Source organism: Panthera leo, chromosome B3 (genome assembly GCF_018350215.1).
Source record: "Panthera leo isolate Ple1 chromosome B3, P.leo_Ple1_pat1.1, whole genome shotgun sequence".
Classification (NCBI taxonomy): Eukaryota; Metazoa; Chordata; class Mammalia; order Carnivora; family Felidae; genus Panthera; species Panthera leo.
In genome coordinates this window covers 68,849,649-68,865,949 of record NC_056684.1, presented here as the reverse complement: position 1 = coordinate 68,865,949, position 16,301 = coordinate 68,849,649, and the positions used below count along the sequence as shown (strand labels likewise).

General features: G+C 44.2%; 1 protein-coding gene across 1 annotated transcript in view; it reads right to left on the bottom strand.

Annotated features, from left to right (window-relative positions):
- The window catches only part of RYR3 (ryanodine receptor 3), a 526,048-nt gene that overhangs the window by 141,227 nt on the left and 368,520 nt on the right, over positions 1 to 16,301 (bottom strand). The window contains exons 39-42 of the mRNA XM_042942518.1: positions 7,611 to 7,884; positions 4,424 to 4,538; positions 2,635 to 2,764; positions 1,415 to 1,518 (exon numbers count right to left, since the gene is read on the bottom strand). Of these exons, the coding sequence (XP_042798452.1) occupies positions 1,415 to 1,518; positions 2,635 to 2,764; positions 4,424 to 4,538; positions 7,611 to 7,884 (623 nt within the window). The remainder of the gene's footprint in view (positions 1 to 1,414; positions 1,519 to 2,634; positions 2,765 to 4,423; positions 4,539 to 7,610; positions 7,885 to 16,301) is intronic.

Below are 16,301 nucleotides of genomic sequence, written 5' to 3'. Positions count from 1 at the left end.
TACCATCTCACCACCTCAAACGTGGAGTTCTTGACTGGTGTTGCAATGTATGCAGAGCAGAGTTTGACTAAAGTCTGTCTCACCAGAAGCAGACTAGGAATATTCGTGGCATTTGTGGAACAGCTATCACACAACGTACTGCTGGGTGGCAGAGCGTGAGTCCGGGTGTGTATGGGAGGGGGTGTGTCTTGTCTCTGTTCTCATCAGTTCTTCTTGCTAAAACCAAGATGTGCGTTCTAAAATACAAGTCATGTTGTGTCATTCCCTGTTTAAAGCCCTCTGATGGTTTCCGTTGCTCTTGGCTCTACAGAGAGGTCCTGTAATATGACAGCTGAGAGCACGGCCTCTGGAGCCAGACCCCTGTGGCTCCTGGCTCCGACACTTACAAACCCCATGACACTGAGCACATCAACTAGGCCTTAGTTTTCTCTCCTATAACTGGAGGCACTAACAAAAAGGCATGTTCTAAGGGTTATGTGAGTTAATTCAGAGTGGGACCTGGCCCACAGTGATCCTATAGGAGTATGAACTTCTATGGTAACCATTATGGTAGCATCAAGCCCAATTCCTGTCTCCCCTCACTGTTCACCACTCCCTCCACACACCCCATGATCCGTCACACCCGCCTTCCCGATTCCCAAGCATACCATGCTTTCCTCACTGAACCTCACACATTCTTGACACGCTTTTCCCGATGGTGAGGCTTCTGGCTTCCTACTCCCACCTCAGCTTGTCACTTTCCTGAGTGACCTTCCTGATCCCCTGGTCAGGATTAGGAACTCTTCTTCCATGCACTTCCAGACCCACTACTCAACGGATGACCTTTAACTTGTTCCCCTCCCCCCTCACCAGACCAGTCTTCGTACTGTAAATCTTGGCAGCCACTCAGTCAAGGAAATAGCCCCGAGATGGAATGGGGAAAAGATGGTAGGTGAATCAGCCTCCAGTTATCACCACCAGTGGGAGCACACTTCACAATCCCAATGTGGGGCAGCTCAGTTTTGCCTCATTTGTACAAGGATAGGACATGTGGGTGTTCCTTGTCCATATATGGATAATACAGTTTTCTGTCATGTTTCTTTCTTTAGTGTGTGAACTTAAAAATTCGATGACATAGAACTTTATTAGGATCTAGGTCTCTGGTAGTGTTCCATGGAGACCAATGAGGCTGGGCCTCCACATACAGACAGCACACATATCCAGATATCTATGTCTAAGAAGTTGACTATCCCTGCCCATGGGAGATTCTCTGCTCCTAATTATCATACTGCTGCTGGTTACTCACTTTCTACCACATTTTCATGGAGCATTGAGAGGTTCTGATGGAGACCCAGCCTTTGGTCTGCATTTCCTTGTCCTGGCTGTGCTATAAGGCAGGAGAGGGCAAGCACATTGCCTCCCCAGGGCCAGTTACCTTCTCAAGGTCTGGTTCCTCTAAGCCCAGGGCTAACTCGTTGTTGTCCATCACGGAGGAAGCTGCCACATCCAGCGGGGTAGATCCCCTCATCGAAGGGGAAGCTGAGGAAGGAACAGAGAAGGAGAGAGAAAAGGGACAGAGGCCGTCCAGCGCTGAGCTGAGGGTGCAGTGCACATTCATGGCCAGGAGAGGGCAGCAAGCACATTAAACTCCCATCACCATTCTGAGGGGGCTGCCTGCCCAAGAACAGAATTTGTTATCCCGGTCCCCATACTCATTATTAATTTTGACTATGGATTAAGTCAGAAAATCAGTGCATGTAATTAGCAGGGACCATGTATTTTCAAGTATTTTTCTAACATGATACTTCTTGGAGCTCTGCTGTGGTGATCAATCAAACGGTAGTGATGTCACTTAACCAACTAATCTCAAACGAGTTGGTCATTTCTAGAGCCACCAACCAGAGTTTGAGAATAGCCTCAAACAGCATTAGCTCATACAGTTACATCAGGTCACCAACGTTGTCTTTGATTTTCCTTTGGTTATTATGCTAGAATTCAGAAAAACTTTTTTATAAAAGGTTGGGAGTCCGAGGTTGCATCTGATAAATTGGAAACTCCAGCTTTCAGATTTCACATGCATGTATGAGTGGTTTTGTGTCTTTCACAAACTCATTTGGTTTACATCCAGGACAGTGAGTAAGGCATATGCACCGTGTTGCTTTTCTAGTGGTGGTGGTGATGGATTTACACTGTCCACAGTTGCTCTTGGCCAGTCCACCTCAAAGCTTAGGAGAGAGGGATGCAGCCTTCAGCCAGCCCTCCAAGAAGGGGTTGGGTCTCTGACCTTGGTCTCATTAGCACCTCCTTGGTCAGTGGAGTGGGCTGGGGGTGGGGGAGCGGTGTCCCCAGACTATATCTATAATTTCAGGCAGCATTTCATGAGCCATGGGCCGCCGGTCCCAAGGAAGACAAGGGAAAAACTGTGTGACTATGCCAACGCAAATCTGTCACCAGTTCTGGGTGGCAGCAACATCTCTACTTAGGTTGGACAGCAGAGGCATGGTATCATTATTTCATTTATTTTTAGATCAGGCAGCTTCCTTCTTCTATTTAAAAATACCTTAGCAGGTATGTCACTTCTTTCGCTTTACCTCCTAAGTGGCCAGGAGGAGTGTCACCTCCAAGCCCAAATGTGGAAGTGATAACATGACATACCTAGGCCAACACTGCTGTTCTCCAACAGGTAACTCAGATGCTCAAACATGGCCTTCTGATTTTGCCGGCTAATTCGACAGAAGTAGCAGAGGAAGCGGCAACAGCTAGCAACCATTTTTGGAAAGGCAATCTGTAGGGAGAAAAAGGAAATGTCAAGGAAAAGAATCTATCATGAGTCCTTTCTGAGAAGTCTGACTTCGAAGAGTCTTACGGTAGGCCATCCACTGACCCCCACCTGTCAATACGGGTGTATAAGCTATGAACAGTTTGCAAAATGCATTTCGTCCTTGCTTCTAGTTTTTTCTAAGACTTATTCACAGGAGGGACAGAGAGGGGACACACCTGAGAGGAGGCTTCCAAAAATATTGAGAGCTAATTATAGTTCCTGAAGTATCTTCCTTTCAAAGGAAAAAGAGGTCAAACAAGAAACCCAGACACCCTCCGATGTCACATGAAATTGCACAACCCTACATCACACTATTGTTTCCATCCGGGAAGGGAGCAGACAGAACTGTGATGAGCAGTTCCAGAAAGGGAGAGGAGCGATCATGATGAGAAGGTCCAGAAAGGGAGATGAGTGATCCTGACAAATAATGCCCAGCATTAAATCAAACCTGGGTCCTCTGGGTAAAGGCTGGTCCCCCCAGAGTTGTGGGAGCCTGATAAGCATTTCCCTCTCCGAATGTGAGCCTTCCCCAATTGCTTTTTTCTTCCCTAGTTACTTCTGTCCTTGACTACTGCTCTCCTACGGGCTCCCATAGCACTTGTAATCTGATTCATACAATTTAGCACTGAGATGCCATCTTATGTTACTGCTGATTGTACTTGGCTTCTCTCCTTAACAAAGTAATTAGCATCTCTAGAGCCTGGCCACATCTTAGTTTTGATCCAATAATGCTCAATAAATGGTGTCTACGTTTAACCTAGCTCTGGATCCTAGAAAGCCCTTGATTTCCCCTTTTAGAATCATGGGGGTGGGGTGCTCTCACAAGTAAGGGCCCAAAACCTATATGCTACCTGCTTGCTGAGGCATGCAGGCATTTTCTCAGGGCTCTTCTGGAGAGTCTGCTTTTCCAAGGGACCAGAAGGAAGTGAGTGAGAAGGAATGTGAGTTTGGCTTTTGTTCTTCCTTCATACCCCCAACTGTCCATACTGGTGGAACTGCTTTGGGAATCATTCATTCCTAGGACCCTGGCCCTCTGGAATTTCCAACATTTGAAAACATCCCCCATCTACTGTCTTAGGACCCTATCTCTGACGACCCCACATAAGCTAGAATAAATGTCCAGGGGGCTCCCCCTGACAGCAGGCTTGTTATGGGGGACTGGGAAGGAGAGCCGACATCCTCAGGAGCTTGGCACAGTGAGGAAACACACGCACCCCTGAGGGAACACTGCCAGGATTGTTATTAAGATCTTGTTCTCCTTTAGAACAGCATTCTCCTGACACAGCACAAAACATAGCAGGTTTCTAAGTGGAACCCACAGGAACTCCATGTTGGAAGGAGCAGGGCTGCAGAGTATGTACGGGAAGTAAACTTAGCAGGTGAGCAGCCTCGTAGAATGAGCGGGGAAAGCTCTAAGCTTCAGGAGCCAGAGCGCCTACACTGGCTGGATTCCATTCAGCAGCTCTGTCCCATCCCTTGGCTGTTTCCTGGCTTTATGCACATCCCTCCCTCTCCCTGGGAAGAGGAACTGAGACAATGGACACCAGCTATTTGTATGTGAACAAGTCACCACATGCACCTGCCCAAGTCAAGTTCTGGCCTAAGTTCTCCTGGTAGCATTACCTGAGACTTCTCTGTCCCCAACACGTTCACCATCACCTCCATCACTGTCTCGTGCATGCCAAGGACTCGCATGAGGTTGGGATGCTGGTAGAACACCTTGTTGTTCATAATGTCTCTAGGGTAAAGATTGGACAGTCTTCAGCACTTGCTTCTATCAGTGGTATGAAAATGCAGGCAGGAGAAAACACACATGCACAAACACACCGGGGGTGGAGTGATGCAAGCTGAAAGGTAGTAAGAAGGTACCAGCCAGGTGGAATAGAAGTAGAATTCCTTTTTTTTTTTTTTAGCTGATAGGAGTATATTGTACTCTTTTACTTCCATTAAGTACTTTATTTTGAAACATTTCCTTCTAATGACATTACACAGTTGTCCTTTTGTCTTTTTGCTTGTCATAGCTTCAGAGAGCCTGAATCACTGGATTTCTCTTCCTCCATGTGCTCAGTGTCTTTTTTCCCCCCTCTCGTCCTTATATCTATGTCTCTATGGACTTCAGTTTTTTTTTTAAATATGAAATTTATTGTCAAATTGGTTTCCATATAACACCCAGTGCTCATCCCAATAGATGCCCTCCTCAATACCCATCACCCACCCTCCTCTCCCTTCCACCCCCCATCAACCCTCAGTTTGTTCTCAGTTTTTAACAGTCTCTTAGGGTTTGGCTCCCTCCCTCTCTAACCTTTTTTTTTTTCCTTCCCCTCCCCCATGGTGTTCTGGTAAGTTTCTCAGGATCCACATAAGAGTGAAAACATATGGTATCTGTCTTTCTCTGTATGGCTTATTTCACTTAGCATCACACTCTCCAGTTCCATCCATGTTGCTACAAAAGGCCATATTTCATTCTTTCTCATTGCCATGTAGTACTCCATTGTGTCTATAAACCATAATTTCTTTATCCATTCATCAGTTGATGGACATTTAGGCTCTTTCCATAATTTGGGTATTGTTGAAAGTGCTGCTATAAACATTGGGGGGTACAAGTGCCCCTATGCCCATCCCCAAAGGCAAGGGAATTAAAAGCAAAAATGAACTATTGGGACCTCATGAAGATAACCAGCTTCTGCACTGCAAAGGAAACAACCAACAAAACTAAAGTGCAACCAATGGAATGAGAAAAGATATTTGCAAATGACATATCGGGCAAAGGGCTAGTATCCAAAATCTATAAAGAGCTCACCAAACTCCACACCCGAAAAACAAATAGTCCAGTGAAGAAATGGGCAGAAAAAATGAATAGACACTTCCTAAAGAAGACATCCAGATGGCCAACAGGCACATGAAAAGATGCTCAACATCACTCCTCATCAGGAAAATACAAATCAAAACCACACTGAGCTATCACCTCAAGCCAGCAAGAGTGGCTAAAATGAACAAATCAGGAGACTATATATGCTGGAGAGGATGTGGAGAAATGGGAACCCTCTTGCACTGTTGGTGAGAATGCAAACTGGTGCAGCTGCTCTGAAAAACAGTGTGGAGTTTCCTCAAAAAATTAAAAATAGATCTACCCTATGACCCAGCAATAGCACTGCTAGGAATTTACCCAAGGGATACCGGACTTCAGTTTTCTTAATGATAGGGCTGTACCCCTCTCTTAAAGGTAATTGTACGTTAGGTACCCATGACATTTCTGGACCGCAGTCTTCAAAAAAAAAAAAATGAAATTAACAATGAAATATAAAAAAATTTATGTTTAAATCGGTCACTATAAATTCACATAATAATGCTGCAGGCAAATCAAAATACATAGGCAGCCTGTGATGTGGCTGTGTAATCCCTTACGGGGTGGTTTCTCTCTGCCTGTACCCTTTCCCTTGAGTGTTGCAGCTGTCGAGAGGAGACACCACTAGGTTTTACTTGCTGCTATGTCTACTGCGAGAGTCAGGGGAGAAGCTAATTCTATGGTTTTCTTTTGCCATAAAATTCTCTTTGTTTCTATTACATGATTCAGCCTTGGAAAGGAATTTGAAGAATGCATGCATCCCACCCATGCCCCAACCCGGGGATCTTCAGTCTCTCTTCTGGGCCTCAGTGATGTTCCTTTAGTTTGCTGGCTCCAGGGTGGTGGAATGGAATATCAGGTTCTTGATTTCAAAAACATTTTTTTTAATTTTTTTTAACATTTATTTATTTTTGAGACAGAGAGAGACAGAGCATGAATGGCGGGAGGGTCAGAGAGAGAGGGAGACACAGAATCAGAAGCAGGCTCCAGGTTCTGAGCTGTCAGCACAGAGCCCGACGCGGGGCTCGAACTCACGGACCGCGAGATCACGACCCGAGCTGAAGTCGGACACTTAACTGACTGAGCCACCCAGGCGCCCCCTGAAATTTTTTTAATGTTTATTTTTGAAGGGGGGGAGGGGCAGAGAGAGAGGGAGACCCAGCATCTGAAGCAGGCTCCAGGCTCTGAACTGTCAGCACAGAGCTGGACCTGGGGCTCGAACTCACCAACAGTGCAATCATGACCTGGCCGAAGTCAGACACTCAACCGACTGAGCCACCCAGGTGCCCTAATGAGTTCTTGATTTTAATCAAGTAACATCATAGGCTGGTCAGGTAACTTTTTTGGGCTTTGGTTTTCTCATCCCCAAAATGGAACTACGCCATTGAATTAAATTAAAGGAGATCTTTTTGATGTCTAAAATGCTATCTTTTAGATAGCATAGCTTCTAAGAGCCACGAGCTACTGTTAGGGTGAAAGGTGTCTCATACAACTGACAAAACTGACTCCCTGGGTCAGTCCCAAGCAAAGGGAGGGATCCACCCGCAATACCTCAGAGGGAAGTCTCAGAAGAATTCCAGTCAAAAGCCCAGCTGCTCAAAACCTTTCTCTCTTGTTGATTTGAACGCTCTCCCTTCCGCTGAATTTTTTTTCACTGCCACCCTGGAGCGATTTTCTTCAGACACAAATGAAGTAACTGCCTTTCTCTAAGACTCCTCCCCACTGCTTCTGACAATGTCCCTTCACCTGGGGCACACAGTCAGATCTCTCAGGTTACCAAAGGGGACCGAGACACCGAGAATGGTTTTCCACGAGAAGTGAGATCAGGATGGCCGGTGGGGGGGGGGGGGGGGGGGGCGGGGGTGTTTATGCGGTTTGATTCCAGAACACCTGCAGAGCAAGGTAAACCAGCTTTTCCTCTTGAAGTTCTTTGGAAAGACTCGCACTGAACTATGAATGACCTACCCCAGCCCATTGATCATGAGCAGCTCCTCTTCCTTGCCCATCCTGACACTGAGGAGGCAGCGGATCTGGCCCAGGGCAGCCAGCAGGCTGATGGTGTCGCTCACGGAGGCCTGACTGATGGTGTAGGTCTTCCGCAGCGCCTGCAGCAGCTCCCCGATGCTGTCGTACTGCCTCCGGAGGAGGTTGAACATCATCCGGACCAACTCCGCATCCTGGATCTGGTCCTCCTGAGCCCAGCGGATCATGGTCTGTGAGATGAGCTCCTTCAAGGTCGCTAGAGGGACAACACAGAGGACCGGTACTGTGACTGTCACGGCTCCGGGAGAGCTGGGTAGCTCAGCCACTCCATTCAACACTAAGACAACATCAGGGGTCAAGGTTAAAACATTCTTTTTCTAAGGGTGGAACACGGCATGCAGAGAAATGAAATATATCATCAAAAAACATATATGTGAGCCATACTCCAAGAAAAAGGTATCTCCATTTTGAATTCAGGGTGCTAAATATTTTAATTAAATGAAGTTTGAATCGATATTGGAAATAAAAGACTCAGTAAGACACTGTCCTTGTTTTTAGAGTGCTCACAAATCAGCTCTTTACATTTTCATTTTGATTTTATGAAAAACAACTTTTACCTTTATTTTATAATGCAACGTAAGAAATACTACAATGTGCAAATGCCATGGGACAGAGCTGCGGGAGTGGGGGGGCAAAGGCATGAGAAGATGACACTGGTCACTGCATCTTTAGAGTCAAGTGATATTAAGCATTGGATTTTCTCTACCATGGATATTATTCTCCAAGCACTTTAAAAATACCACATACCACAAACTGAATAAACCATGCCGTTGATTCTAGACCTTGAGAAGATATTTTGGCTGACATACACATAGAGCTACGTTAGGAGATGCAAAGAAACAGATGAAGAGCGTTTGGTTACGTCTGAAGACTGCACTTGGATATATGACTATCACCTCCTTGTTGTGACTGTGTTGCCCTGGATCTTTGGCAGGGGGTCAGCTAACAAGGCATCGTGACTACTTTGGGAAGCATCAGGAGAAAGGCCAGTATGGCGTTGAGTTTAGAAGCTCACACTGGTTACAAAGAAAAACCACTGGCTTCACAGGTAAAGGAGAAGTCACTGAAGTGAGACTTGAACCAACTGTGGGACCTTCAGAGGTTGAAGTGAGTGGCTTCTGAAAAGTGCTGGCTGGCACTGTGAGGGAGCATAGTCAGCAGGGACATGTAGGGGTACCAGGGTGGCTCCGTCAGTTAAGCGTCTGACTCGTCATTTCAGCACAGGTCACAATCTAAAGGTTCGTGAGTTTGAGCCCCGCATCAGGCTCTGTGATGACATCACAGATCCTGTTTGGGATTCTCTCTTCTCCCTCCCTCTTTCTCAAAATAAATAAACTTAAAAAAAGGTAAGAAGGGAGAGGCAGATCTGAGGTGGAGGACAGGATGAAAGAGGGCCTGCCAGAATGGCTAGGAGGGCACTGCTGTCCCCTCACTGTGTCTCACACACATACACACTTCCAGAAAATGCCATGAGAGGAGTGAGAAATGCTGCTCTGAAATAACAATCGCCTCCAAGTCTGGCTCTGCCTATCACATTCCAGAAAGGTATAGATGGCATCAAGATCCTTCATTTGGACCTGGTGATAAAGGCAGAGCTCAGGGGACCATAAAGGTTACTCGGTCCATCAGTGGAGGCATTGGGAACAAGCTCAGAGGGCTGCCTTTGGTAGCCTGCACCACTTCTAATAGTCAAGGTTCTTACCTCCATGTCATTATATATGGCAGATGTCTGCTCTACATACAGTCTTGGCTCATCATAAGGATATAAAAATAGAACTTGGTTACCAAAGCTTCACAAGAGATGGAGATGTAAAGGATGAATTTAACTTACTGCTGGGTCTATCAACCCTGTGGGTGTTTCAGGTTCAGACGAGAGACAGGCTGAAAAACTTAAAAAAGGATACCCAGAGCAGGGAGAAGCAAAGTTAAAAGATGTTCCTAAGAGATCTCACTAGGCAGGGATTGCTGACTAATACCTGTTAGGTTAGGTAATATCTCTATCCTCTGGGGAAAAATAAGTTATTTATGGGCCTGGATGGGCTCGTGTCAGGAACTTGTTTCCTTGCTGGCCAAATGTAAGAGGTCCTGCTTCTTCTAGTTAATAGTCACAGTAAAAATCAAAGCATGACAAAACCATAGACACTTCAAGTTTTTCCAGTCCTGTAAGTCTAATTCCTCCTTAAGCCTACATTGTGATCATGGTTTTCTCTCCACTAATAACCAAATTCTCTGCTGGGATAATAATCACAGTCCCTGCCACACACGAAAAACAGCAACCAGAAACGTTAATCAGCTCAAGGACCATCCTCGTTTCAACAGGGAGGGTTACAGAGTCATAAGGAAACCAAGTAAGGATTAGCTTTCCCTTGACCTGGCTTTCAGATTCATTTCAGGATTCTGGTGAGTGCTTAGCCACACACTGATTTAATAATTCAAATCAACGTTTATACAGAATGGAACATTCATAGCCAAACACCTCTCTAGAGGGCAAATGAGAAAGGAGACAGCTGTTTACTTCAAAGAGTAGAGCAGAAAGCACCCCACGGGTTCTCTGTCCAGGTCAGCCTTCCAGTACGTATGAGAGAACGGGATAAGCCATTATGTGTGTGTGACCAAGCGGAAGCTCGGTTAAAATACAAAAACAAAACAAAACAAAAAGAGCCAACAAAAAACAACAACAAATAACAAAACAAAACGTGGCCCCAAGACCCTGAAAGAAAAAGCAAGACTCATGGTCATGTTTTGGATGGACAGATGTCATTTAGTGGAAGGCATGACATTGAAGACCATTCTTGTAGGACGGGGTTTCCAATTGTGAGACCGAGGTCCAGGAAGGGAGAGGAAGAGTAACTACAAGAAGAAAGAAAACTTGGGAGAGGTGGCGGGGGAGGAAATATCCCCACAAGAGCCCTGGAAGCATAGCATCTTTGGTGGCCTGACATATGCTAGAGACCCAGCAGCCACCAAGCAAACTTGGCTGAATTGAGGACTTTCTAGTCCTCTGAACACTTCTGGGCCTGAGAAAATGGAGTTGGCACCCCTGGCAGTGATGCTATTGAAAATTCCTCAGATTTTAATTAGCTCCCATGAACTAGCTGCAGAGTAGCACAAATGTACCAGGGTCCAGAGTTTAAAAAGAATACACTTTCTAGCATGTGGTATGCTCTCCATATACAGCTGAAGATTAAAATAACTAATGCGTATAACCATGTCTGGCACATACGTGAGCTTAATAAAGGTTAACTATTCTATCGATATCAGTCTTTGTAAAAGTGTGGGCCACAGACTCTTAGGGATCCCAAGGCCCTTTAGGTGGTTTGCAAGGCCAGATGGATTTTCATAATAACTCTAAGATGTTTTTTGCCTTTTTCACTGTGTTGACAGCTGCCCTGATGGTGGAGAAGCATGGTGGGTAAAAAGGGGTGGTGCCTTAGCGGGGATCTACGCAATAGCACCACACATCAACCTTTACCAACACATCCCCAGAAAGATGCTCAGTTTCACGTAAGAGTGTCCTATAGGGAATATAAAAAATTTATATTTCATTAATAACAATTTCGATGTACATCTTTCCAACCTCCTGCGGGACAAAAAGGGAAGTATGTGCACAGCACATCCCCAAATGAAAGGTCAGAGGATTTCGTGAGGAGAAGCACTTGTGTGGTGGCTTGAGTTATGAGCTAAACTGGCTGCTCATTTCGTGGAAGGCTATTTTTAATGAAAAGAACGGCAGACAAACTGGGCTGGTTAATCAGACTTGGGTGAAATGACAGACATGTCTTTACAAATGAAGGAAGTAAGCTCATCACTTCAAGGAAAACAACGGATGGTATCTTTTGCCAGTAATATAATCTGAGCTTTCAAGTAAAAACCAGAATTTTAGAAAACGTTTATCTGCACAGTGAGTGTGACAGCTTCCCAGTACTTAAAGGCCTTCTCATTACATCGTTGATGTTAACAAATATGATTTCTAAAATATTTTATAATGAAGTATGTCAACACTTGGAAGTTCTGCATAACTTGGTGAGGCAATAATTTCCCTATGACCAAACCATGACGTTACGAAAACATTCAGGGGTAAAAGATCCTTTCAAGATCAAAGACACACCACTGAGTTTTCATATAACCAAGTACAAACATTTCCTTAATGAGGTTGCAGGTTCTACATGGCAGTGAACTTTTGAGAACCTACTACTTGTTGAGTTTTGATGTAGTATCGAAGAAGACTATGCGCAATTATCTGAGAAGGTTATTAAAATACTCTCCCCCTTTCCAGCTATATATCTCTTTGAGGCCAGTTTTCTCCCTATTTTTTAACCAGGTATAAGAACCCAGCTCATCTTCTATTATTAATCTTCATTAGAGATTTACAAAAATGCACAATGTCACTCTTCTCCTTATTCTTGTTTTGAAAAATTAAATCATTTCTCACAGAAATATATTATTTACATAACATGTAATGGGTTGTTTAAAAACGTTTATTTTGAGAGAGAGAGAGAGCACGCACGCATGCATAGGGGAGGGGCAAAGAGAGAGAATCCCAAGTAGGCTCCACGCTATCAGTGCATAGACCAATGTGGGGCTCGAACTCACAAACAGTGACATCATGACCTGAGCTGAAGTCAGCTGCTTAACCCACTGAGCCACCCAGGCGCCTGTAGAGCAAAGCTTTCTGTAGGTAACAGCCTGGATTTCCAGTATTAGTGAGAGTAATGTCATTGCTGAAGGGTCAGCTAATGTGGGGCTAAGAATTAAATGCCTCCCTATCCTACAGCCCATTTCTCTATGTGCCCAACTGTCCTGGCTACAAGCAGGCCAACCAAGGCCCTGTGGCCTCGATGTGAAAGCCACCCACCCCGCTCCTTGCTCTGGAGATGACGGATCTTGAACCCAAATCGATATAAAGAGGGAAGCACCTAGAGCCCTTCAGGCTGGCAGGGAGCCCCTCGGTGATGGAGGAACAATGGCCAGAATCCTTCCTAACTGCCAAGATTCAAATGGTTCCTTAACCCTCATTTATTTCTCAGTATGAGGTGTCTCACTCACCTTATTCTCATATTTCATCTACCTCCCATCCAGAAATAAATATGGACGGCTTCCTAAGCTGTCGCTTTCCCAGTTCAGACCTGAGATATTTGATTACAATCACACAGCCTAACGGAACAGGGCTCCATCATAACTGGACAGAAAGCTTTGCTTTCTGATCATGGCCATCACCTCAACATAGACCCTTCTGTACAAATCAATGCTTTCCCAACTTTCTGGTCTCAAGACCCCTTTTACACTCTTTAAAAATCATCAAATCCCTCAAAAAACTTTAGTTTATGTGGAATATATCTACCAATGTTACTGAGTTACAATTTAAAACTGCTGTCAGCATGGAGTCTGCTTCAGATCCTGTCTCCCCACCTCTCTCCACCCTTCTCCTGCTCACTCACTCTCTCTCTCTCAAAAAAAAGAAAAAAAGAAAAAAGAAAAAAAAAGCTCTGCTCTGGAGTCACTGTGTACCTGGGCCTCAGGACATGGCTCATTTGCAAGTTCTTGCTGTCCTCATCTTAGCAGTGGAGTTAACTCCAATTGTATCAACTCCTAACGAGCTAACTAATTGAGCGCTGTTTTCTGTTAAGTGCCCAACACTAAGTAGTCTGTATGAAACTATTTTGAGACACAGGGATTACAGGAAGTCTCTTAGTTGGGGAAACTAAATACATGTGTGAGGCATTTAATGAGGAGTAACGAGCAAGATAATGGGTAAAACTGCATTGTCCAAGACATTTAGGAAACCAGACAATTCGTAGAAAGCCACAATTTCTCTAGTAATACAAAAACTCAAAAGAAATTAAAAACATGATCAGATCTTCCTCTCTTACTTTTTTCCCCAATGAATCCTTCATCTAAAGCTCTTCCCACTTCTTGAAGAGGTCACATTACACAACGACTAAAGAAGCAGGGAAGAAAGAGTTCTAACATAAAGAGGGCCCCTCCCAGGGATGCATGAAGTGATCTGATGGGAAAGACACCACCCTTGGCTATGGCTATTTTGGAATGCGGTCTTTCAAGAGCTGATCCATACAAGTAGTCCCTGTAGTAAATACTTGTATGTTTTTCTATCAGTGGTGGAATGCCAACAAATTTGGTAGGACCTTCAAACAGCAAAGGGAGTCAATGCTTGAGATATATTTAAACCTCTTTCATAACCACAAATATATTAACAGCAGTTGCAACTAAATACTGATTTCATTTCTGCTGCTTTTCTAAGCTCATCTTTGGAAATGCTGGCCTTTAATAACTAAAAAGACATTTCAGTATGCATAAGAAACATGACTCCTGAGGAGGAAAGACTCCAGGAGAAAGGTAAGGGTGAAGTGGGGAAGTTAACTCTACTGTTTGCTATTATGTACGGCCTCATTTTATTCCCTGACACATGCACACACCCCCAAGTACATGTGCCTCATAACTCTACTCAGAACCCCTACCACAGGGGTGTCTGGGTGGCTCAGTCAGTTAAGTGTCTTTTTTTTTTTTTTAATGTTCATTTATTTTTGAGAGAGAGAGAGAGACAGAGCATGAACAGGAGAGGGACAGAGAGGGAGACACAGAATCCGAAGCAGGCTCCAGGCTCTCAGCTGTCAGCCCAGAACCCGATGTGGGGCTCGAACTCACAAACCATGAGATCATGACCTGAGCCAAAGTCAGACACTTACCTGACTGAGCCACCCAGGCGCCCCTAAATGTCTGACTCTTCATCTCAGCTCAGGTCTTGATGTCAGGGTTGTGAGTTCAAGCCCTGTGTTGGACTCTGCACTGGGTGTGAAACCTACTTTAAAAAATAAAAAAAGAACCCCCGCCAGATGTAATAAAGTTGCTTCCACAGTCTTTGCTACCATTCTAGGATTTTTCATTCACTGACTTACCTGTTTCAAAAAGGCCTTGTCAAATGCACTAGATGGTTTAGCTTAGGAGGTTCTTTGTTCTTATTTCAGAGAGAGAGAGAGAGAGAGAGACAGAGCGCGAGAAAGCACGAGCGCACGAGAGAGAACAAGTGGTAGACAGGGGCAGAGGGAGGGAGGAAGAGAGAGAGAGGAGAAAGAGAACCTTAAGCAGGCTCCTAACATAGGGCATGATCCCATGACTCCGGGGTCATAATCTGAGCCAAAACGAAGAGTCAGACACTCAACCGACTGAGCCACTGAGACGCCCCAAGCTCATGAGGTTTTTAAACAGCTACAGTGTTCTTTTCAAAAAGAAAACACAAGTGTAACCAAACATTTGTTTTGTGATGAGATGTGAATCCTACCAAACAGAATGTCTTAATGAAGCTAGTCATGTACATATAGTTCCCTTGATAATTATAAATGGCTTCATTTAAGAAATTATTAACATTCTAACTTGCCCCACTTTTGTAATTAGTGTAATTAGGGATAGTCACAGTTAGGCAATTATATCAGATACACAATCTAGAAACTGCATTTTAAATAATTGTTTAGGCTAACTCAAAAATGAAATATTTCTAAGGTACTGTATTGTTTAGGGGAAACTTGATGCCTGAAAGACACTTTCAAAGAAAAATAGCTACTCTGCTACTTGATTTCTGGACTAGCCAGACATTACTTACAAGAAAAAAGGATTACAAGTGGCCTTAAATTAGAGCTAGTCTTAGTACATCAGTGCAGAGGCTCAGCTATGATTTATTGTTAGGTTGTTTACTGGTCTCCACTTGTCATTCTGTAACCTACTATTGATCCTCAAACCCCAAGCCTACGTTCTGTGATTCTTACAAGAAGGTTCCCCAGAGTTACCCACTATATTTGGCGAAACGCTTCTCTAAATGATCAAATTACCAGCTTCACAATTGCAATTCCAATTCCAATGAGAAAAAGATCATCTATTCTCATGGTACAGGTTTAAGTTTTTAGGCTACTGAGGTCTGGAAAGAATCTTTCCTTTTCATCTCTAAATTTAGATCACAGTCCAAGTGGCCATCGTGTCCTGAAATACATGCTTATTATCAAAGAGCAGATGTTGGCCACTGGCAAAGCAAATCCCTGAAGCTTACGGATCCCAAACCTAAGCTGGTGTTACATTTCTGTGAGTGTGTTTTTCCATCTGGGTCAGTTTGGAAGAAAAAATCTTCCAATTATGTTGACAAGAGGGAGCAAACACAATTGCACTGTACTTAGTTTCAACTTAGAAAGCAATTTATAATACTCGTGCTTACAATGGGAAAAGAAAAATAATTATGTGAATCTAAATTACGTGCACTTATTTTTAAATTCTAGGTGATTAAAAGTCAGCTTGTGCTATGCTGTAAATGCTCTGGAGGCATTAACAGGTGGTAGATCATTTCCAAGCATAAAGAATGCGTGTATTTTGACCTCTGCTTTCTTCCCCTGTGGTGGGCTGAAGAATGACCTCCCCAAAACGTTCACCTCCTAATTCTCAGAACCTGTGAATATATTACCTTAGATGGCAAAAGGCACTTTGCGTTTGTGATTAAATTAAGGGCCTTGAGATGGGGAGATTATCCTGAATTATTACTCAGGTGGGCTCAGGATAATCACAAGGGTTCTTCCAAGAAGGAGGCAGGAGGGTCAAATTCCTAGAAGGAGCTGT